This window comes from Lissotriton vulgaris, chromosome 7, assembly GCF_964263255.1.
Source record: "Lissotriton vulgaris chromosome 7, aLisVul1.2, whole genome shotgun sequence".
Classification (NCBI taxonomy): Eukaryota; Metazoa; Chordata; class Amphibia; order Caudata; family Salamandridae; genus Lissotriton; species Lissotriton vulgaris.
Genome location: NC_141695.1, coordinates 1,316,588,779 through 1,316,613,229, shown reverse-complemented (window position 1 = coordinate 1,316,613,229; position 24,451 = coordinate 1,316,588,779). Strand labels below are relative to the sequence as shown.

Sequence of the window (24,451 nt, the reverse complement as noted above, 5' to 3'; positions counted from 1 at the left end):
CGTAGTGTGGACAGCTGGTGCTGCACGTCCTGCAGCTCTTTGCGGAGGTCCCAGTGCTGGCGCTGATGTTTTTCGCCCAACCGCTCCAGGTATTACACTCTTTTACGGAGCCGGCGCTGACGTACCATCCAGGATCTGGGGGGGGGGGGCAGCTGATTTTGTTGCTGCTGTGCGGCGGCGGCGGGAGGCTGTCGGGCAACGGCTCCGTTTGGCTGGAGACTTCTGGCTGGTGGACCCGGGGGCACTGGAGGAGGATGTAGTGGTTGCTGTCTCCTCCTGCTCCCGAGCCCACAGCCACCGATACTCGGCACAAATAGCCTCCAGCTTACGGGCCCTAGCCCGGACAGCCATCTCCTTGCGGGTGAGCTTTTTTGGAGTAGCATCTATGAAGAAAGAAAGAAAAATACTGTAGCCAATAGTCTTTAAAATAAAGTTAAAATAATTCAACGGAAAGTTGACTCTCAGTAACACCAGCAAGTAGCAAACACAGTATAACATTTTGGCATGTATCTTTCCGTCGTCTTTGTAAGCCTGTGACATTACTGGGAGTTTCAGGAATTCCACTAGCAGCACTATAGGTGGACTCACTACTACATACATAGTCAGAGAGTACTAAAAAAAAGTCATTTTTTTTTACTTTTTTCTCTTGTTTTGCAAAATAAATTACTAGTACGTGAACTTGTGGTAGCCGGCATAATGGCAGCTCACTCAGCTTGCACCCAAGAAATACAGACACAAGCCATGATGACGCAGACTCGCCGTACTTTAAGCAGTACATGCAGGTGGGGATAGTAAGGTCTTACTTTTCTATAGGGTTGGCACTGCCACTGGCCATACTTCATCCACTCAGCGTCTGCTCTACTACATCATACACCTCTGCTATTGATGAGGAAAAAGAAGATAACATCCAGGCTTCCAAAGTACGTCTATGATTCTTCTTAATGTCTCAAATGTACCAAAATGTCTTTTTGTCAACAACAAACTAACACCCTTTTCATTATATTTTGGAATCCACTGTCTTCTTATCTTGACTTGCATTTAAAAAAAACATTCTTTACAGTCATAAATATAAATATAAATATAAATAAATATCGCTCGTCCTTCGTTTCACCCTCCTTTCACTTTTCGTTCTTCACATCCCTAAACTACATCTGATATGACTTGGCTTCACAATAAAAATTTGCCAGCTGAGTTGAAGTGAAATAGAGGGGGCCATTGCTTACCCGAGAAGTACCGCCGCTAATGCTATTACAAGTCAAGGTTGACTGTCTTCACCGTGATAGCCCAAAAAGTAGTTCTAAATTAGTAACTGTTCTTAACAGTACAGTGTACTTATACTAGTGTACTGTGTACTACTGTACAGTACATCATACACTCCTTTGCGAGCCTACTCAAAAAAATTTCAATAAGGAGTATAATAACTTACCACTGTCCGCCGCCACTGAGTCTTACCCCCCAGCTCCTCCTGTTGGCGCCGCCGCTTCCAGCCCTAGAGTGGACCCATCCGCACTGCTGGCCCCGGCACTGGTGGTCATCTGTGCCGCATCAGATGTTGTGACGTTTAGGAAAAACATGTCATATTTTCAGATGCCATACACAACCCCCTATTTTGTCTCGTAATGGAAGAAAATGTTACATAACACATTTTTTATTACTGGGATTGAAAAAAAGTAACGGTTTTGGGGAGGGTGTTAACCTTTTATATGCTTATTCCATTAAATGCTACACTTCTTATGACAACTGATGAATGCTTCCTTAACATGCACCATTTTTCGAATTACAGAAAGAAGATTCCATTGCCCTTCTGCCAACAGGACGATTCACCAACTACTAGTAAGTCATCACCAGCAGTACTTTAAGTACTTTAAAGAAGGTGGGGGCTCCTGCACAGTTATTCTAATAATTTCATATGTCTGTTAACTATTATTAAATTTGAGTTATACTAATTTCATTCATGGGAATGTTGTTTAAACTTTAACGTCATCTTCATCCATCACCATTGCTCGCTCCGAATACTACGCTATTAAAAATAAAGAAATAATGTTTTCATTTCCTAATTGAAAATAAAACTTTAAAACTAACAAACACTGTGTGGTTTTTGTTCACGAGTGAGTGAGCGGAAGGGTTTGAACTACTGCACTTGGCGGTCCTGTTTCAGTGACTCAGATAGGCCGGGACTCGGCGGTAGTCTTCTTCTGTTCTTCTGGGTCGTAAAATCATTGGTCAGACACACTAGATAGTCGGTCAGGGGATTTGGGGTTCAACTTCAGTTCGGACTGAGGTATGTCGAAAGTCGAACTGCACCTATCATCAACAATGTCCTATTTCTCTTGTCCATACTTCTTTATGTGCAGAATAGTCCCTGAAACACTAGCGGTATGGGATGTGCTCCTCTCAAATCAAAAAGGAAACTGCTACCTTTTACTTGGTGTAAACAATGACATTTTGTTGTTGGAAATTGTCAAAGCACTTACATTAAGAAGACTGGAATAGACAGCAAGGGCAACACAGAGGACTGCACTCAGTGCCTAGAGCTATTGCTGGATCAGAGTTTTGTTTAACACCGTTTGCTGACTGGGCAAGCTTAGCTACCTGCACAGACCGACTCATAATCATAAATAGTAGTAGCATAGAGAGTGATGGTAGAGGCAGGATAAGAATGTAGAAAGTAGTCTAGATTAGAAGAAGATCAAAGACTATTTTAAAAAACAGTTTGTAATGAATAGGAGCTGTAAAAGTTAGGGAAGTATAAGTATTAATATAACAATAGAACAACTTACTGGGGCCAGCAGAAGAGCCTGCAAGGGACCGATCCTGTCCACCTTCTTCCACCGGAGTATCAGTCGCCTTGCCCCTGGGAGGTGCTGATGATCATGAAATAAAGAAACACAACATGGATGATTGTTTTTTTGAAATATTTGATTTCTTTGAACACAATCTAAAATTATCTCGGGGAAACAAATTAACAACAATTGCATCTGATCTGGTCAACTAGGGGGATAGTAGTACAGTATTGCAGGATTTGCAGACCGTCTAATAGGAAAGTTATGTAATTCACTAACTACACCAACAACAAAAAGGTTCTACTACGACTGCAATCACTCAGCAGCACGAGACGTCTCGTGACAGACACAGTCCGTCATCATGATTGCAGACCACTAACAAATGTCCTATAACAAGTAATAAATAATATACTTAACGTATCAATCCACCACTATCTCTTCAAAGTGGCAGCAGCAGGAGTACAAAGAAGGACTAGACCTGAGTCTACTGTCTCTAGCATTATGCAGTAATGCTCTCAAATGAGCAAAAAGTTGCAAACAAGTAAGTATAGTAGCAACGCCAATAACCAGGCGAGCACCTGCAATGACAGAAGCTATTTAAACATTAATTTACCTGCAATGTAATCGAATCAGCAGCATTCGTACTCTTCAGGAAAAAAGAGATTAGCAATATAACAGAGCAGAAGAAAACAAAGTCGTTATTAAATAGCTACTCACCAAGGCCAGGGATCTCAAATCCTAGCAGGTGGAGCATGTCCTGCTCCCGGTCGAGGATGTCAGACCACCGGTGCGTCGCTTGCTGGTAGGTGCGCCGGACCCCAGTCTCCATATGCATGGCCCGGCACACCTTCTCCCACAGCTGGCGACGCTCCCTGAGGCCATAACCGGAAGCAATCCTCCCACCTGCTGCCACGGTCTTAGGGAGGTGTCGCTGAACATAAAACATCAAGGCGGACACCTTCACCGCAGAGAAGATCTCCCTGGCCTGGACTTGCTCCCCTTCAAACGCCGGCAAGGGAGCCGGCTACGGGGTGCTGGGCCCTTCCCCTTGCCCTTGTCGGCTCCCTTCGCCATGGTCCTGGGCACAAGAAGTAAAGAATAGGTGTGAAAATGAAATAAAATAAGAGAGAGAGCTAAACAAATAAAGTAACAAAAAGTTGAAAAAAACACAAAATATAGATGTAGGAAAATAGAGAGATAGATAATAAGCAAAAAAGTGCAAAAAAAAGTTCAGAAATACAAAGGATTGCAAAGATTAGAGATCGATTGAAAGGATAGCATGCCCAAAACCATAGCAATGAATGAAAAACAAGATGGCCGCGCCCATAGAGGACCGCGTGGGTAAGTTTGCGCGATATTTCCCCCGCGAGCACGCAAAAACGCCCGCTAACCCGTAAGCGCGCCACGCGCACAACGCGAGCATGCAGCTAGTCCCCGGAACCGGAAATACGCAACGATAACAAGATGGCCGTGCCCATGTAAGACCGCATGGGTAAGTTTGCGGTCGATGCGCTGCAAGCGACCCGCAAATACGCAAAAAACCCGCGAACACGCAAAAAAAAAGAAATCCGCACATTTGCACAAATTCACAAATTTTGCGGATCGCAAATTTGATTTCACACGAATTCGCGGCCGTGAATTCGCACATTTCGCCTATACTTAAATTTTGCATTTCTGAATCGTCTGCCTTTTCCTGAAAGCTGGAAAGATGATGATTTTAGCACTGCAAACATTGCGTTTATGCCATTTGCAAGAAAAAGACCAGATACTTTTTTCTGCTGTACTTTTTTCCCATTCCCCCACCCTAAAAGCAAATACAAATTCTCGGTCCCCTCCAGGGAAATCGAGAAACCCTGGGTACCTTTAAAATCCCCAGGATGTTGGAAAAAAGGACGCAAGTTTGGCATGGATACCTGACGTGGAACAAAAGTTGTGGAGCAATAAGCGCGAATTACCACAATTAGCCAAAAAAGGGCTCAACACTGTGGGAGAAAGGCCTAGCAGCTAAGGGGTGAAAAGAAGAAGCCAACCAAGAGGACTCAATTTACCATCACCAATCAGCACAGGATGTGACATCACTGTAACTCCCATCATACACCTACATGGGAAGTGACATTATTCATTTGGACAGGAAGTGACATTACTATTTTTCCCACCAAAATCATCTTCAAATGAAGCAGCCAAGCAAGAGGACTTCCTTTCCCATCACACATCAATACAGTATGGGACATCACTGGATCTGCCATCATCCACCTGCACAGAAAGTGACATCACTGAATTTCCCATCATCCATTTGAACAGGAAATTACATTGCTGGTGTTCCCGCCAAAACAGTCAGTAAAAGAAGCAGCCAAGCAAGAGGACTTCCTTTCTCATCACCAATCAGTACAGAAAGTGAGATCAGTAGACCTCCTACCATCCACCTACAAAGGAAGTGACATCACTGAATTTCTCATCATCCATCTGGACAGGAAGTGACTTTACAGGTTTTCTCACCAAAACCGTGTTTAAAAGAAGAATCCAAGCAAAAGACTTCACTTCCTATCACCCATCAGCATAGGAAATGACTTAATGGCACCCTCCGCTCCTCCCCCTCCCAGGACATACTCAATGGCAGCTGCAACATGAACATGCAGAACACATGCCACACGGCAAGGGTGTTTGCACCTATAACCATGGTCTAATCACCACCCTTCGATACTCTACAGCACTACCTAGGTGGCTAGACCCAGGACACTGTTCCCCCGACTGCTGCAGCACCTCACACTATGTTAGAATCTTTCACCTGCTCCCACTGCCATTTCACCAGAAGCCACATACCCACACCCACCAGGTAAATACTAACAATGCTCTCAAAACCTACTCACAACATGCCACAGCAATCCCAGTGGGCTAGAAGATCAATAGACAAGACTGCCTTTACAAGCCGAGAGGTTAACCCGCTATCCGTTACAAGGAATACATCAAATGCTCAACATATACAGAGAACGCTACTCAATGATGGAACACCTGCACTTAAAGCTGCAAAACTCTGAAAACATCACCCTGCGCAGAAACCTCGCCCACCACCCACCTGGATCATGAGCCACCTTGTTGGACTTGGTCCTTCTGACAGGTTCACCCCTGAACTTTTTGCCTTTTAGTGTTACATAATTGTAATGATTTCTGTTCTTTGCGCACTTTAGCACTGTGGCGCAGTGTAAAGTGCGTGCGTTCTCTGAGTGCGTGGGTGAGATTAGCCTGCCCTCCCATAGGAATGCATGGGGGATATATGTGTCCCTGGTAGTTCCTGATGTGTGGGGAGTGCAGGTGCGAGTTTGGTATGTGCGGACTCGTGTGATTAAATGCTGCGCGATGATGTGTGCGGCATTATTGTGTCTAGTGTGGAAGTGCCACTTCTAGAAGTTGGCATGTCTGTGTAATTTATATGAATTGACTGTCTGGCTTGTGATTGGCTGGAGCTGGCTGGTGTGCCTGGCTCCAGAAGTCAGTATGGGTCTGCCCCGGTGGTGAATGGGGAGATCTGCATGTTGATGGCAGGGAGGGGCTGTACCTGGGACCTGAATAGGGCTGGGCTTTCCCTCCACAATGCTGGTTCCACCCCCTGTGGTGCGACTGATGACCCTAGCCTGGCCAGTGAATGGGGAGAGGGGCTGAGCAACAGATTGCTCCAGAACCAGCTGCGTTTGGTTTTGCCCCCACCCTACACCCTAGAGACAAAGGGATTTTGTGTATAAAAAGAGGCTGTGACCTCTTGTAAAATGTACTTGTTCCTGACTTGAATCTACCAGGGGCGTGCTGCTGCTGGGGCCCAGGGGAAGGCTTGCCTCCCTGACCCTGCCCAGCCCCTGGATGCCTAGGATGACTGGGGACTTTTCAACTTTTTGGATTCCTGACAGAGTGGTGCTTGCTGATGGTGGGGCCCAGGAGGGACCGCCATGGGGGCTGCCTCCTTGCTGGAGTGCCCTGTGTGCTGGCCCCTGGGCTCTACATTGCCCCCCCACTTTCATTTGACCTTTTGTGTATGCCCCCAGCGCCTTGAGAGCGCTTTATCTTTTCATCCCTGGGCAGAGCGCTGTTGTTTTCCCTCGGAGGGAAGCGCTCCTGCCCTTTGTATGCCGCGAGTGCCCAGGTGCCCACCCTGCATCTTCATTTTTATCCTTATTTACGGGTATGTGCCCACCGCGTTTATGTGCACCTTAGCGGGTGCTCCCCCGCTATTTACTTTTTTATGGTGAGGGAGCCTACCCCTCGTATGCCCCCGAGAGAGAAAATGCCGGTGCCGCGGCAAAACCGGAAGCCAGGCCCGCGCGCCTGACTGTGGGCGGGGCCTGGATTGCCTCACTTCCGCTTCCCCCTGCCAGAGGGAAGCCATTGCCGCCTAAAGCTGCCCGGTGAAGAGAGGAAGTGAAGTCCTCCCGCGGCACGGGGCTCCGGTAGCTGTGGAGAGCCCCGGGCCGCCAAACAGGAAGTGAGGCCGGAAGAGTTGGCAGGGTGAGTGCTGCAGGGCTCCAATGCGAGGAGGGAGCCCCGCGCCGTGAAGGAGATAATGCCGGCTCCCCCCAGCGAGGCTCTCGTGAGGATGAGAGCCCCGCCACCGCCGAGAGGAGAAGGCATGATACCGCCACAGCAGCGAGGCTCTCCAGAGAGAGAGCCCCGCCCACGACCCAGTCGCAGAGCAGCTGAAGGAGCCCCGGTGAGTGGGGGCTCCTGGGGGGGAAAGTTCCCGTGCAAGGCACAGAATGGTGGTGCCCCCCCCCCTTTTGTCGGAGTGGCCCCGGATGGCAGCGGGCTGCACCCCCGACGGCCAGATGCCCTTAGAGCCTAGACGGCTCCAGCCTGGGGCATGATTGGTTTAAGGGCCTGCGGGCTCCTCCGATGGGCACCAGCATTTACTAGAAGGCCCAGATGGGCCCATGGTTCCCCCACAGTTCTTCCCAGGGGCAGAGCTGATTCAAAGAGCCTGGAGGGCTCCAGGGTACACCACATTTGTTTCCAGAGCCTAGAAGGCTCCCACGTGCGCAGTCCTTGTCCCGAGGGCTAGCGAGAGCCCCTGTCGCCATTTTGTCCTCAGCTGCCCAGCAAGTAGTGGGCAGCTGCACCGTTTCGGTTTTCCTTTTAGGGACATGTGTTCTTCTGGACTCAGGAGTGAGTCGCTCTCCTTCAGCCCTACCCTGGCCTTCCCCAGCTGTGCAGTACTTAGTGCCAGCTGCAGCGTTTAGGCCCTGTTCTTGTCCCCCAGCTGCCCAGCAAGTAGTGGGCAGCTTCTACGTTTAGGTTTTGGCGCAGTGGCGCAACCTGGACCCTAATGTGATTTATGCGCTAATGCTTTGGGTGTTAGGAAATGTTCTGTGTGTAGTATGTTTTGCGCACCCTGTGTCTTACCTACACCACATCTTATGCATCATGTGTCTTACCTACACCGCTGAATCTGTTTTTATGCATCATGCATCTTACCTACACCACTGAATGTGTTCTTAAGCATCATGTGTCTTACCTACACCGCTGAATGTGTTTTTATGCGTCATGTGTCTTACCTACACCGCTGAATGTGTTCTTATGCATCATGTGTCTTACCTACACCGCTGAATGTGTTCTTATGCATCATGTGTCTTACCTACACCGCTAAATGTGTTCTTATGCATCATGTGTCTTACCTACACGGCTGATTGTGTAAGATGCTTGTGGTGTGCTGGACTGGCGGTACCTTGGTTTTTTTGCAATTAAGGTCATTTTTCTGATTAGCTTTTATTCTCTTTCTTCTTGCAGTGAATGTTTGGTCCTGATGAGAACCCCCAGGAATAGAGGGGTTCGAAACGCGTAGACTTTAAAATAAACCAAACTCAATTTTATGTTCAATCAGAAGCAGCTTAATTTAATAGGCTAACAGAAGGATTAGTGCAAACTTGATAAATGTTATAAATGTATATATTTGCACCTTTTAGGGTAAAATGCCTAGGGTATTTGTAATGCTATGTTTGGTTTATTGTATATAAAGGAATATATGGTTTGGGTATAAATGCAGTATGTTTGAAGAAGATTGTTGGTTGTGATTGTGTTGTATTTTTTGTATTTATGTACAGTTAATTTGTGGGTTTTTGTCAAATATTTTTGTATGTACAAGAAAATGATAAAGCATTTTTTCTAAAATAATGAAATAAGCTGATTAAATAAAAAATCAATTAATAAGCTTGAGTTATAGTGATGCGTTGTTCCCTCTTAGATTAAGTCTAACAAATAGTAGCAGCATTGGCAATTGTTTTTGTTAGTTGTTGTAGTGGGCTCAGCCTTGCTGCTTATGAGCCAGACCCTGTTTTGGTAACTAGAGTTATTTTAGAAACAAGCAGGACTTGGTACAGGTAAGTGAAATATACTTTCAAATGCAAGACTGTTCAAGGAAATGCAGTTGTACTTGGAATTAGAATCGTTACAGGTATATAAATGCTTTGAAATCAGTTTAAATTACACAGTAATTAATTTTGGAATACTTCTGGATTACTTTTTGATTACTTTGAGGGCTGGGAGTGGTATGCCTAGATACCACACCTTAGGATCTCTAAATACAAGTTACGTACAACTATTTAAACTTTGAAATAGAATTACTTTTCTCTTCATACAATGCAGTTCAGCACTTTGTCATTTATTAGGCACAAAATCTCTTTACATGGGTTCCTATGGGAAAAAAGGTTATCAGTTTTGGAGGTAAGTACTCCACTTACAAGGGCGAGTTTTGGGATTTTGGACCAAGGTTCGCAAGGTCTAGAAGGGCACTCAATTTGCACCAACAGCAGCACTGGGGCAGCCGGGTACAGAGTGCAGGGGCCCAATGTTGGCTAATGGGGCTGAGGGGGCCTTCACTTAGAGACTGCTGACAAGTAGGCCACTCAAGAGTGGGAGCAAAGCTCCTGGGGTAAGGTCAGCACTGCATGGGGCAAGCGACCAGCACAGGAGCTGCACCACCAGCCGCACTGGGACAGTCGGATGCAGGGTGCAAGTCAGACGGCAGGAAGCCTGTGCTTTCAAACAGAGACCTTCGGTTTCAGAAAGATGCTGCCGGCTCAGGCAGGAAGGATTCCTGAAGGTGACCACTGGCTGGAGGTAAGTTGGGATCTTGGAGATGCCTTGGCACCATTGGTTGGGCCACCCAAGGCTGTGGAGTGTCGGGTGCAGGGGTGTCTTCTGGCATGAGATTTTCTTACCAACTCAGGTCGCAGGCGGAGACTCTTCAGGTTGAGGATGCAGACGTCATCTTGAGGCTTGAGAGAGGTAGGGGATAACCAGATCCCAGATGACTATTGCTGGGGAGACCTTGGGCTGTGGGAGTCACGTGCAGAGTGGTGCCAAATCGCAGAGGCACCGGTATCCGGATTCGGGAGGTGAGTTTTTGGTTGAGTAAATCCGGTGCTCATAGGAGACAGAGTCTGTGAGAAGGTCGCAGGGCAGGTCCTTCAGCCTCTGGAGGTTGCTGTCTGCTGGACTCACCGGGGCTCTTGCTGTAGTCAGATCGTAGACAAGACAGGCGGTAGGGCTTGGGTCAAGGCAGTTGGTGTCCTCTTCTTCCTGGGTCAGCACAACTCCCCAGTCTTTCTTCTTTCGTCCTCGAATCTGAGGCGGAAAGGTTCAGAGTCACCCCCAAATACTAAATGTAGGGGTGTCAAAGGGCTGTGCAGGTCAGATCCAATGAGTCCCTTCGTTGGGGTGAGTTCACCCCCTATTATGCCACCCTCCAGTGGGGAGGGGCATGAGCCTCTTCCAAATTGACTGAGCCCCCTCATCTTCAAGATTGGGGGAACTGAGATGGGTGCTTCACCTTGCCTCCCCCACCTGAGGGTGGGGTTGGCACAGTTGGCACACCTCTCTTCCTAGCTCGGTTTTCCTGCCGATTCTCCAGTCCAAATTTGGGGCCAGCCAAGAACTGGTGGGAGCCAGTTGATGGGGGCAGCAACAGGCAGGAACAGCGTCCAAAGGTAGAAAGCCTTTGAAGTTTCCTCTTTCGTGGATCAAGCCCATCCTGGGGGAGGAGGCATGACACTTCTGCCCAGGATGGGCTTTGTTTCTGGGCCTGGAAAGCGGAGGCTTTCTACCCAGGGGTCCAGAAACCTGTCTGGTGGAGGAAAATGGTGGAGGAAAATGACAGGCAGCCATTCATGAACCACAGCTGGTCAATTTTCAGGGGGCATCTCCAAGATGCACTCTGAGTGCATTTTATATTAAATCCCACACTGACATTAGTGTGGGTTTAATGTGCTGTGAAGTTTGCTACCAAACTTCTCAGTTTTTAGTAAAGCCACTATGGAGCTGTGGAGTTCGTAATGACCAACTCCAAGACCATATACACTTGATGGCTTTGCTACACTTATAATGTCTAAGAATGGACTAAGACACTGTTGGGGTGCAGGGCTCATACCTCTGTATCCCAACCTTAGGGCTAGTGCACCATGCTAGAGGGGTGACTTACCTAGGAATTAGGCAATGGATTGTAGGCATGGCACACAGGGATGTGTGCCATGTCGACTCTTCACTTTTCTCTGCACCAAAAGACACAGCCTGCAGTGGAAGTGTGTGTGTGTGTTAAGGTGCAGGGCCTCTAAGGGTGGCATAATATGTGCTGCAGCCCTTACCTGGTCACAGTGCCCTTGGTACCTATGGTACATTTTACAAGGGGCTTACCTGTGACCAGGGATGTGCCAATTGTGAATAACAAGGTACAGTTTTGGGAAAGAACACAGGCCCTGGGAACCTGCTTGGCAGGGACTCAGGGCACATCAAGTCAGGTTGCATCAGATTTCATGCAAAATGTGGGGGGTAACCATGCAAAAAGGTGCCCTTTTCTACATCAACCCAACCTCATTGAACTCATTGTTAACCTACCCACTGTCAACCAAGATTACCACCTGACCGAATGGACAACCCTCACCAGAAACAACACAGCGGCAATCATGCGGACCATCGACTCAGGGGCCACAATGGACCCATGCCCCCACTACATTTACAGCAAAACACACAAGATGGTGGACGGAATGTTGCACAATGGCAAACTATTCACCCCAGTCACAGATCTGGGTTTAATCCATTGTTATTTTGCTCACAATGCCACCCTAGTTCAGACATGGCCATATGCAAATCAGTCTTGACCCTGTGCCTCATGGGAACAGTCCAGACCGAACTACCAAGCCATGTCTTCCCTGGATCGTAATCAAGCATTCTAGGACCGGTTTCTGGCTATCAGCCTTCTTCAGCCAAGATAGCTTGACTCCAGTAGCGTAGTGAGCATGGGACCCACGTCTGGGCATACCCTTCACACATAGGGTGAACCGCAAAACATACAAGATGATGGACGGAATGTTGCACAATGGCAAAACATTCAACCCCAGTCACAGATCTGGGTTTAATCCATCGTTATTTTGCTCACCAAGCCACCCCTGTTCAGACATGGCCATATGCAAATCATATGCAAATCAGTCTTGATGAGGATTATGAATCTGAAACCGGTCCCAGGATGCTTGTTTCCGGTCCAGGGAAGACAAAGGGTTAGACTGATTTGCATATGGCCATGTCAGAACTGGGGTGGTGGAGTGAGCTAAAGAATGGTGATGGATTAAACCCAGATCAGTTGACTGGGGGTGAGTGTTTGATTTTCTCAAACGCTCCGTCCATCATCCCCTTTGGTATCCCACTACTTTTACAACCTAAGAAAATAAATCAGCACCACTCAGTCCACATCTTCAACACCCCCATCATGTCAGCAATGGATGGATGGAAACTTGCAGAAATCCATGCCCTCCTCAGGAAGCCCACAGCCGACCCAAAACAACTGAGCAACTTTCAATACATTTCCCTGCTCTCCTATCTAGCCAAAGTGATTGAGAAGGCTATCAACAACCCACCTCGAACTTTATCATATTCTAGATAATACCCAATCAGGATTCAATAAGAACCACAGCACCGAAACAGAACTTATTGCAGCCACTGGTGACATCAGAATCATCCTGGACTGAGGAGAAACACTGGCCCTCATCCTACTCTACCTCTCTGCGGCCTTCAACACTGTCTCCCATAACACTCTCATCAGCAGACTCCACGAGATTGGTATACAAGGATCTGCTCTCAAATAGATCTGTTCCTTCCTCACTGGAAGAACCCAAAAGGTCAGGGAGCCATTCTTCACATCAGAGACCAAGAAATTTATATACAGAGTCCCACAGGTATCGTTCCTCAGCCACACTCTTTTCAACATATACATGACATGGCTTGCCAACATCATCCAAGCACAAGTCATCACCGTCATCTCCTCTGCCAATCAAATACAACTCATCCACTCCATGATAGACAAGACAACTACCATCAGAACCAACTTCATCAACTGCATGACCATGGTAGCAGACTGGATGCGAACCAACTGTCTGCAGCTCAACTCCGACAAAATGAAAATGCTGGTCTTTGGCAACAAGACCTCCCCTTGGGACTCCACCTAGTGGATTTTGGAGCCAGGACCACAAACCACACCCAGAGACTATGCATGAAATCTGCGGATCATCCTAGACGAAAAGCTCAAAATGATGGCTCAAGCCAATGCAATGTGCACTTCCTGCTCCCACATGCTATGCATGCAGCAAAAAATCTTCAAATGGTTGCCATAGAATACCAGACGGACCGTCACGCAAGCACTCATCAGCAGCAGGTTGGACTAGGGCAACACTCTCTATGTCGGCGTCACGACACAACTCCTACACGGATTACAGACCATCCAGAACACCGCTGGAAGACTCATACTTGGCCTCACACGCCACACACACATCACACTGCACCTTAGGAAGCTTCACTGGCTTCCCATTCACAAGTGTAGCCAATTCAAACTTCTATTCACACACATATAAAAGCCCTACACAAGCTAGGACCAAAAGAAAAAGTTACTTACCTTCGGTAACGATGTATCTGGTAGAGACATATGTTAGTTACTAGATTCCTTACCTTAGAATTTCCCCCAGGCGTCAGTCTGGATCTGGAGATTCTTTCTTCACCTTCTGAGGAATGGCATGAGACACTTGCCTCATACTTCAAGGAAAAAATAGATACCATCCAGGCTTGCCTCCCAACACCTATGGTGGGATATGACATATCAGGTGTTGCCTTAGGGGTGGTTGATAACCAGGAAGAATCGGGTCACGACCTAACCCCTACTACGGAAGTATGCTCTCTGAACTCTTTTGACCCAATCTCCTTGGATGACTCTCTGTGTGCCCTAAAATGCCTTAAATCAGGTTCCCCGCTGGAACCTGCTCCTGCCTCCATTCTTGTCATGGGGACAAAGACTATAAATCCACTCATGAACCAGCTACTGAATACTTCCCTTTCGTCAGCCACAGTACCCACCAAATGGAAACAAGCAAAGGTCATTCCACTGCTAAAAAAGGCCAAGGCAAACACCTCTGACCCTGCCAACTATAGGCCTATTTCCCTCCTCCCCGCTTTCTCGAAACTTCTAGAAAAATATGTGAAACAGCAGCTATCATACTTTCTTGAAAAGAACTCTCTACTTCACACTAGCCACTAGCTCTGGTTTTTGCCCTAACCACAGTATGGAAACTGCTCTACTGGAGGTAGTCAACTCCATCCGACTGGGTTTGGAAGCAGGGGAGAGAGCGCTGCTAGTCCTGCTAGACTATCGGCCACTTTCGATACAGTCTCGCATCAGATTCTCCTTACCCGGCTCCACTTCATTGGCATTAGGGGTCGAGCCTGGAAATGGCTAGCATCGTTTCTCGAAGGGAGGGTCAGGAGGGCTGGTGCCTTCCTTAATCAGCCACGTCAAGTAGGCAGAAGATGGGTGTCCTGCAGGGTGGGTGGAGATTGTAGAGTTGCACTATGCGGAATTCCGCAGAGTTGCATAAAAACTCCATGGCATTCCACGGAGCTCCGCTCTGCCCTACTCAATGTACCTTATAAACCCTCTCTGTCCTCACCTTATTCAGAGTGTCACCCTCCAGGGGTGGGGTCACCACTCCATATATTGAGCCCAACTCTCTGCTGAGCTTGGTCCACTCTCTCTTCCTCAGTGCCGGAATCTGGGAGCTGGGGGTGGAAGGGATGCTGGGGAATGGACATCGCCACATCTGTGAGGGGTGGACACAGCACTCACTCCGCTACCAGCGGAGCGCTCACTTGGATAAACTCTGCAAACTCCGCTGGTATTGCAGAGTTCAACACCGTTCTTACTTTAGGGGAGTCCCTTTCCCTAGAAATCAGTTCGCAGAGCAGGGAGGACGGGTAGGGCGGTAAGGAATCTATAACTAACACATGTGTCTACCAGATTCATTGTTACAGAAGGTAAGTAACTTGTTCCTCTGATAGATACAGTTAGCTGTAGATTCCTTACCTTAGAACATATACTCCAGCAATACCATCCCTGAAGGAGGGTCTGCGAACCAAGCTCAAACCAGAAAGTCTTGGAGGAATGAACGGGCACAGTACCTTTCCCTCCGGACTTGACTATCCAGGCAACAGTGTCTGGTAAATGTTTGCAGGGATGCCCATGTTGCTACCTGACAGATGTCAAGGACTGGAGCTCCGTGTACAAATGACGTGGTTGCCACTGGTACTCTGGTGGAGTGAGCACTCAACCCCACAGGAGGGTCCTTTTTCGCCAACGAATAGCATATTTTGATGCAAAAGACAAACCATCCGGAGATGGTCTGTTTGTGAACAGCCCGACCTTTCTTGACACCAACATAGCCAATGAAGAGTTGATTATCCACCTGAAAGCATTTTGTGCAATCAATACAAAAAGACAATGCACGTTTTGGGTCCAGACGGTGGAGTCTCTCCTCCTCCTTGGAGGGATGCAGGTGTGGATAAAAGGTGGGCAGAGTGATAGATTGTCCCACATGAAAAGGCGTAATGACCTTAGGAAGGAATGAAGGCTTGGTCTGAAGCACCACTTTATCTGGATAGACAGATAGAAAAAGGGTCTTAGAAGATAAAGCCTGAAGCTCGCTCACTCTGCAAACAGAGGTGATGGCAACAAGAAAGGCAGTTTTGAGAGTCAGCAACCTGAGGGGACAGCTATGATGAGGCTCAAAGGGAGCACACATAAGAAACATAAGAATCAGGTTGACGTCCCATTGAGGCATTACGAAAGGAGATGGATGGAATAGATGAGTAAGGCCCTTAAAGAATCTGTTAACTATATGAAATTTGAATAAAGAAGGCTGATCTGGCAGTCAAAGAAAAGCTGAGATGGCTGCAAGATATCCTTTAAGACAGCCCATAGCAGAACCCTGCTGGGCCAAATATAAGTATATATAAGAGAACCTCTGAAAGAGGAGCAGAAAGGGGATCAACAGCCTTTGCTTTGCACTATGCCACAAATGTGTTCCATCTACAAACGTACACTGCTTTAGTGGAGGGATGCCTGACTACCAAGATAACATCACAAAGTTTAGGCGGAAGATCGAAAGCTGTCAACTGCCACCGTTCAATTTCCACATAAGGAGGTAGAGACTGGACAGGTTCAGGTAGAGAACCCTTTCCTGCTGCTGCGACAGAAGATCCTATCGAAGGTGCAATCTAATCAGAGGATCGATGGCTATGCTCTGAAGGTCAGGGTACCAGACTGTTCATACCCAGTCCGGAGCTAAAAGAATAGCTTGAGCCCAGTCTCACTCTGGGCAGAAGTGGTACAGATGGAAAGGCGTACAGGAGTCTGAAGCTCGACTCGCAATGAAAAGCATCGCCGAGCGAGCCCCGCTGGTTTGGATACTCCAACGCACAAAACTGCTGACATTGGGCGTTCTCTCTGGAAACAAACAGATCTAACCAAGGCTCTCCCCACCACTGAAAGAGAAAGAGACCTTGTGATACCTCTGGATGGGGAACTAGGCACTGACAACTGAGTTCATCCACCCTGGCGTTCAGGGAGCCTGCCAGGTGTTGAACCAAAAGGGTCCTGATGTTCCAGCCACATCCAGAGGCAGAGAGCCTCTTGACAAAGGGTCCATGACCCCACCCTGTTTGTTGCAGTGTCAAATTGCGGTGCTGTTGTCGCTGAACACCTGCACCACTTTAACCCAGAGAGAGGGAAGGAATGCTTTCAATGCTAATCTGATTGCCCGGAGCTCCAAAAGGTTGATATGAAGCCCCGACTCCCACGGGGATCAGACACCTCTGATCTCCGCCTCTCCCAGGTGCCTGCCCCATCCCAGAAGCAACGCATCCATCACTACTGTTATATCCAGTTGTAGGATGGGAGAGGGATCTGCTTATGACCCAATCTTGGTTCATTAGCAAAATGTAAATGTAAAACCGTATTTGTAAAGCGCAAACTACTCACCCTACGGGTCTCAAGGCGCTGGGGGCCGTTGTGGAAATTAAGTGAGCTATTGCTCAGAGTCACATGGTGCTGAGCTGAGCTGCCATCTGAGCCAGGGATCAAACTGTGAACCCTATGCTCCGAAGTCAACTGCCCTGGACGCTGCACCACACTTCTCCACCACTGCAGTTGGTGCGCAGTTCCCTCTGAGATCTGGACGTAGACAGAAAGATTCCCCTGGTGCTGCGCCCACTGGAACTTCAGGTCCCACTGTAGAGCTTGCATGTGCCATCTGGCATGATCCACCAGCAGGTTGCAAGAGGCCAAAAGGCCCAGTGGCCTCAAAGTCATTGTCACCTATATACGGGATAGAGGCTGAAACATCGGTATCATAGCCCGGATATCCCGAACTCAGTGCTCAGGAGGATATGCCCGAATCTGCACTGTGGCCAGAACAGCCCAATGAAGGAGCATCTGAGAAGGAGTCAGGTGTGACTTCAGAACATTGATAGTGAACACCTGTGAATGCAGGAGGTCTGCCGTAGTCTGGAGGTGGGTGACGATAGCCTGGGGCATGCCCGCCTTCAACAGCCAGTCATCAAGTTAGGGGAAGACTGGAATCCCTGATCTGCACAGATGAGCTGCCGACAGCTTCATCACCTTTGTGAACACCTGAGGGACACTGGTAATGCCAAAGGGGAGCATAGTGAACTGACATTGCTCATGGCCCTCAGTGAACCGAAGGTAATGTCTGTGGGCCGTAAGGAAGGGGATATAAGTCCAACACCACCAGCCAGTCTCCTGGGCCGAGTGCAGACAGAACTTGGGCAAGGGTGCGCATTTTGAACTTCTCCTTCCGGAAGAAGTGGAGTGCCAGGAGGTCGATGATAGGACCCAGGCTTTTGTCCTTCTTGGGTACCAGAAAGTAGCAGGAATAACAACCACAACCTACTTCTTGCACAGGGACCCTCTCCATAGCTCCCTTGACCAAGACACCTGATACTTCCTGTTAGAGAAGTGCTAAACGATCCTCCATCATGCGATTGTCAGGAAGTGGAATGGAGGGTGGGGTAGTCTCGAAGGGGAGGGAGTATTTGCAGAACCCACCTGTCTGACGTGAAGGATTGCCAGTGGAGAAGGTGATGGCAGATCCTGCCTCACACTGGCTGTTGATGGGCCTGAAACATCAGGCTAGGGAGGTTCAGAGGCTGTGGCAGGGGTGGAACGGGTGGACTGGCCATCCCACTGGCTCCCTGACCCGCGAAGGCGCTAGGTCAGACATCGGCGGCCATGCAGAGGCTGTACAGTTTGCATGACTCTGTGGCTGGGCTGGACAGGGCATGAATGGGTGCCCCTTCCGTAGCCACAAAAGGGACGAAAGGCAGACTGAAGTGGATGTGAGGTAGTCGCGAGGCCCAAGGATCTGGCAGTAGCTTGAGAATCCTTGAAGCGCTCAAGCGCTGAGTCTGCCTTGTCACCACAAAGGTGAGTGCCATTAAAGGGCATGCCCTTCAAGGAAGACAGGACATCCCCTGAGAAGCCATAAGTCCTCAACCAGGCATGGCGTCTAACAGCTACCGACGTGGCAATCATTCTGCACAGTGAGTGGGTGGTGTCCAGTCCACAACGTATGGTAAATTTGGCTGCATCTCTCCCATCTGCAACTGCTTGAGAGAGAATGGGCCGGGCCTCCTCCTGGCACTGAAGCAGCACCTGCGCAACTGTATTCCAGATAGTATGGGAGTATCGGCCCAAGGGATATGCAGTATTCACCAACTGCAATGACAGGCTGGAGGAAGAAATCATCTTCCAAAGATGATCCAGCTTTTTGGATTGCTATCTGGTGGAGCAGAAGGGAATGCACATTTTGATGAAGAGGCTTGGACTACCAAGCTTTCAGGGGAGGGGTGTTTGACCAGGAACGCTGGGTCACCTAGAGCGGGGTGGTGGTCAATTGTCCTATCCACAGGAGCCCCTGTGATGGGCTTGGACCAAGTGCCCAGAAAGACATCTGTGAGGGCTTCATTGAATGGCACAAGGTGTTCAGAAGAGGAAGCCGCAGGCTGAAGCACCTCTGTCAGGAGGTTAGTGCTGACGGCCACTGTAGGGAGCTCGAGGCAGAGGACCTCAGCTGCCCTCCTCACCACCACAGCATAGGAATCTCTCTCCTCCGTAGCCACGGTAGAGGGAGGCAGCAGGCCTGTGTCAGGGAAAGGGTCAAGGCCACTGGTATCACCCAGATCCATTCTCTAGACCGGTTCCTCGAGCTGGTCAGTTAAAAGGTCCAGCTGCTTCTCCCAGTCCTCTTCCTCACCTTCTGGCCCAAAAGGAATGCCAGGACTGAACACAGGGATGAAAGTCTCTTCCGGCATTGCAATCAACCTCGATCTGCATCGGTTAGTGCATATGCAAATCAATATAAAATAACATAAACGCTACAGCCAACAGCCAATGGAAGAGGCAGGAGATGGAGCATAATTATACTGCAGTTGGGGCAATGAAAACAGGCTTTAGATAATTATAGGAAACACAAAATCTCTGGACATGTTGCTACACATTCTGAGCCACAGTGTTTTTATAATTTGACTTTCATTTAACCGATTCTACTATCTTTTGTAACAAATATCTTTCTGCTTTTTGGTGTTTATTTTGCACAAGAATATCTATTTTTAAACCACACATCTTCAAATATCCTCTATCTTTCATATGAAAGAGCAACACACCAAAGATTTAAGTTGTTTTTGGGAAGGGTGATAGTGTGAGCATATATTATGAGGGAAAAGTACCCCCTGACACTTATTATAAGGATATTGGAAGTCACCTCGGAGTTTCTTGAACTTATAAAGAACTCTGCCAATAGCCGTATGTTTCTGGGGAAACAGCATTTACAACGCTGTCAGAACTACGCAGTGCCATTACAACGCAGGCACTACAATGATCACGTTGTTACCACTGTTCCCTTACAACGCAAGTCACTACAACGACTTGCTTTAGGGAACTCATTGTTGGATTTTAAATCCAACACCTTCCCTACTGTTGCACAGACTGGAGTTGGAATAGTAAAATATAAGTTTCCAAACTCCAGTGCTTCCCTAAAGCAAGTCGTTGTAACGACTTGCGTTGTAATGGAACCCGTGGTAATGATGCGTTTGTTGTATTGCCAGCGTTGTAAAGGCATGTGTTGTAAATGCATGAGTGAATACGACATACATCCATTTTTCTGTATGGTTATGGAACTCCTCAATGACTTCCAAAATCCCTAAAATGAACAGCTGGGGGTACTGTATACCATATATTACCTGCATGTTGGTTTGCTTCATATTTTGTACAGTTCTCATCATCTGTGCTGCTTGAAAGTGGAATTGTTTGATTGGCAAAAGAACCTCCTGATATCTTCGCCTGAATCCAGTCTGCATAAGCTGATAGAGCAGTGAACACTGGTGGAGCATTGGGAATGTTACAGCTCTGTTTCAGCGGAGATTGAATGCCTGCCAGAAACCATGTTCCATTCTCTTTGCAGGCCAGGGGAGCTCCTTTGTCAATCTGGGAGAAATCAAAGAAAGGGAAGCAAATAGTTTATGATATCATTATTTGATATTATTGAAAATATGATATTATTCTTTCTGACAAAAAATGCATGCAAAATATACCAACTAGATTGCAAATTGTTTACTTACACTGACAGTTCTAATATGTTTCCATTACCTTTTCTTTTTGAGGGCATCACACTTGGACCCTTTCCATATGAGGTTATCTTTTTCTTCCTCTTTTTCTTTTTACAAAAATAATTTGGTGGCGTCTGTCAACAGTGACTTTCTTATAAGTGCCTATTGTATGGACTCCAATGTCTCCTGATAAACATGATTAAGCTTCTTTGCCCTTTTAGTGGATGTCAACAAATACAATGTGGGCCCGATTCACAGAACTAACTTAAGACAAAATACTAAACTTACTACTATTTTGGTATTCACAGAAGGCTCTTCCTCATTTTGGTATTCACAGAAACCACTTACTCATTTTGGTATTCACAGAAGGCACTTACTCATTGATGAGTAAGTGCCTTCTGTGAATAGCAAAAAGAGTAAGTGCACTTATTCATTTTAGTATTCACAGAAGGCATTTACTCATCAATGAGTGAGTGCCTTCTGTGAATACCAAAATGAGTAAATGGTAGTAAGTTTAGGATTTTGCCTTGTTAGTTCTGTGAATTGGGCCCTGTGTCTTTTACTTTAACATTAGGCTAAGTTATGTACAGCTGCTCACGGAGAAGCAAGTAATTTCAAAAGTGATTTTACAATTAATCCTTGGCTTGATTTTGAGCATAAGGTCTACTGATTAATGCCCAGGAGCATTTGAAAATGTGCAAACCTCTCCACTGCAACATTTGCTGGCACCATCCATGTCAGCCTCGACAGGAGAAGTGAAGAGATATTTTATTTGTCAATCTAAAAGAACCACTAAATATGTGAAACAATTGACCCTGAATTAGAGTTTGGCGGCCGTGGGTAAGCCACCAAAAGGCAGCAGATGCCCTGTTTGCCCTTTTTAGGTCTCGCCTACGCAGGGCACATGCATTGCGTAGGAAAGCGACCTTTAGAAATCGCTCCAGGTTTGCAGGCAAAAACATGCACGTGTTGTATTGCTTTAAATGGCAACGCGTGCATGTTTGGTGATTCCCTTGCGAGAGCGAGCGGCACCATGTGTTAGTAATTATCGCAAACACATGGTGCCCCTGGCTCGCTCCCGCAAGGGAAACGCTTTGGTTGCTCTCGGCCGCACACCCCTCAACCCTCCCACTTTTAGAGCGAGGCGCGCGCGCTTGTTGCCCATTGTTTTTATCCCTGGTGTAATCTGAATGCTCAACACAAAACGTATAAATAAGGTAAGACCAATCATCAGGGGTCCGCACCTCAAAGCAGTAAGCGAGCAAGAAAAAAAAACAAGCAACTCTCCAGTAGTTAAGAAAATATGTAAAATAAAAATGAAATATCCACTCGCCCGTTTGATCTTCTCTGTCTCTTCATAGAGTGAAATGAATTGCGCATCAGCGCGTGCTTCTTGGGTTACAGCAGCAGGCACCTATCCCGCCTCTCCCTCTGGGATCCAGGCATCCTTTTACAGTGCACGGCTAGGTAGAGCTCCTGTCAGGTATGTTTTTCTGGGCAGGACGTGCCCTCACCCCCTGTCCACAGGTATTAAAACATATGACTGTGCGATACTGTGGAGAGGATGCTCCACTCTCTGTCCCACAGCCCTCTCTAGTGGAAGCACGCAGACAAACATAGCCTTATTGAAATGCACCCATAGTCCCGAGGCCCAAGCCTCCTTTCACCATCACTCACATCTGCACAGCTCTATATAATATGTGCCTGATACTCTTTTGAGTGACAGAGGCCACATTGAAAAACACTGCCATTCTTCCAAGCTCCAGGAATTCAGACGAGGGCTAAGGTTCCTAAGTATTTTTTCAATTTAATAAATGAAGGAAAGAAATTACTTTGTCAAAAAGTCAGATGGTGGTAGCGAGGTCAAAATTACAATTTCTTTGACGATCTCCCAATCGCATACCATTTTTTAAAAATGACATGTAGATTTGCCCCAATGCGTAATAACACGACACGTTTGTGTTTATGTTTATCCAACTTTTCCTTCTCGGAAATACTAATAATTTTGTTGCAGCTTAGTACTGCAGAAAGTAAAAATTCAGTGCCCCCCGACCCGAGAAATATAATACGGGCTATGGAGCAGAAGTTCGGATTGGGAAGACACCCTCGGCAATCTGACCACAATCGGCCCGCAAACCTGCCCACAGTCGTCCTGCAATCGGCCGGCGCAACCCCAAGGTCCAGGCAGGGGAGCAGGTAAGGCCGGTGAGTGAGTGAGAGAGCGTGTGGGCCGAGCAGGCCCCCTACAGCATTATTATTGTGGGGACTCCACGTGCACAGAGTCTCTGGCTGCTCAGACTCCTCAGGATTCACTCACGCCACTCAAGAAGGCTCAGGGACCCCTGGTTCAACGATATCACGACCCCCCATAGCCTGCCCTGAACCCAGCAAAGTGCATCAAAAAACAAGTCATCTCTCAACAAACATCTCCGGCCTGCTTAATTCTTGCAGCCCTAAACCACCACCACCAGACGTCCAAACCTGCCTGCATGCTTGTGCCCCCCACGAACGCAACCAGGCAACTGTCCCTAGGAGGGGCGTGGTGGCGCAGATTTTCAGAGCCAAGTGTAAACCCTAAACTACTCATTTCACCCTGACACCTACAACCTACTTTTTGTTACGGAAAGGCGGCACATAGCTGGTGTACTGCTGCTGGGCTTTGCAGCCATCCAACTGCTGGCATCCTCCAGTGACCGAGATGCTGACAATCAGCAGATCACAATCAATGCCCCTGAGTCTGCTGGCAAGGAAGATAGCTCCCACAGAATATCTGTTTGCTCCAAGGAGCATAGCAGCGATAGAGCCCTCCACTGAAGCAGCAGCAAAAATAAGGATCACTACAGGGATCCACAGTAAAAAATAAAAAAAACAAGCTTTGGCACAGCCAATAGGTCGCGCCTTTGGGACCTTATAAGTGTTTAGTCATGCAACAGTTGATGTTGTTGCACCAAGGATATTGTGCTGCATAACTAAATACTTATAAGGTCCCAAAAGCGAGACCTATTGGCTATGCCAATGCATGTTAGAGTGTTTATGGTTCAAATCTTTTATTCTAATTTTCAAAGTTTATGCCAAGTTTAGCAGTCCAAGAGAGATGCAGCGGTCGATGTAAGTGAACTCTAATGACGTTGGCCTGCAAAATAGCACAACAATTCTTAACATATAAACCACCCCCACCCCAATTGTACTCCATGTAAGATGAACAGTCGTCAAAAAAAGGAAGATTCTGGTACTGGATCTTTAAGGGGTGACTATGGCCTGGACTGATGGGGCAGGCTCCGTCAGGCGCAGTATGCGCAAATATTTTGGTCAAGTGAGCTCCCGGAATTCTTTCAATAAAAGGGTGAGGAATGGGCTCTAAAGCTGTGCAAACAGAATATTCTGATTTGTAAGTGAAAATGTGATATTTTCCTTCCCTAGAATGTGCCAGAGGCGGTGGAGCCATCCCAAGTGTGTAGGAATTCGGTTTGTCCCCCAGTGTGTAAGGATATTCTGGAGAGAGGCACCTAAGGCTAATCCTATTTGGCTACATCTTCTGGATTTCAATGGGAAGGTGAGGGGGTTGGGAAGCCACAAAATTATATAAGTAGGAAATCTAGAGACCTGTACGTCTAGGTGCAGGTCTATGTCCTCTAACATTTGAGTCCAAAATTCTGACAATTTTGGACAATCCCACAAGATGGGTAAGCAGTGGT

General features: G+C 47.4%; 1 protein-coding gene across 2 annotated transcripts in view; it reads right to left on the bottom strand.

Moving 5' to 3' along the window:
• LOC147703583 (uncharacterized) overlaps positions 1–24,451 on the bottom strand; it is a 1,699,045-nt gene that overhangs the window by 820,865 nt on the left and 853,729 nt on the right. For both annotated transcript variants that reach the window (XM_086931923.1, XM_086931924.1), the window contains exon 13: positions 20,391–20,634. In XM_086931923.1, coding sequence (XP_086788049.1) covers positions 20,391–20,634 — 244 coding nt within the window. The remainder of the gene's footprint in view (positions 1–20,390; positions 20,635–24,451) is intronic.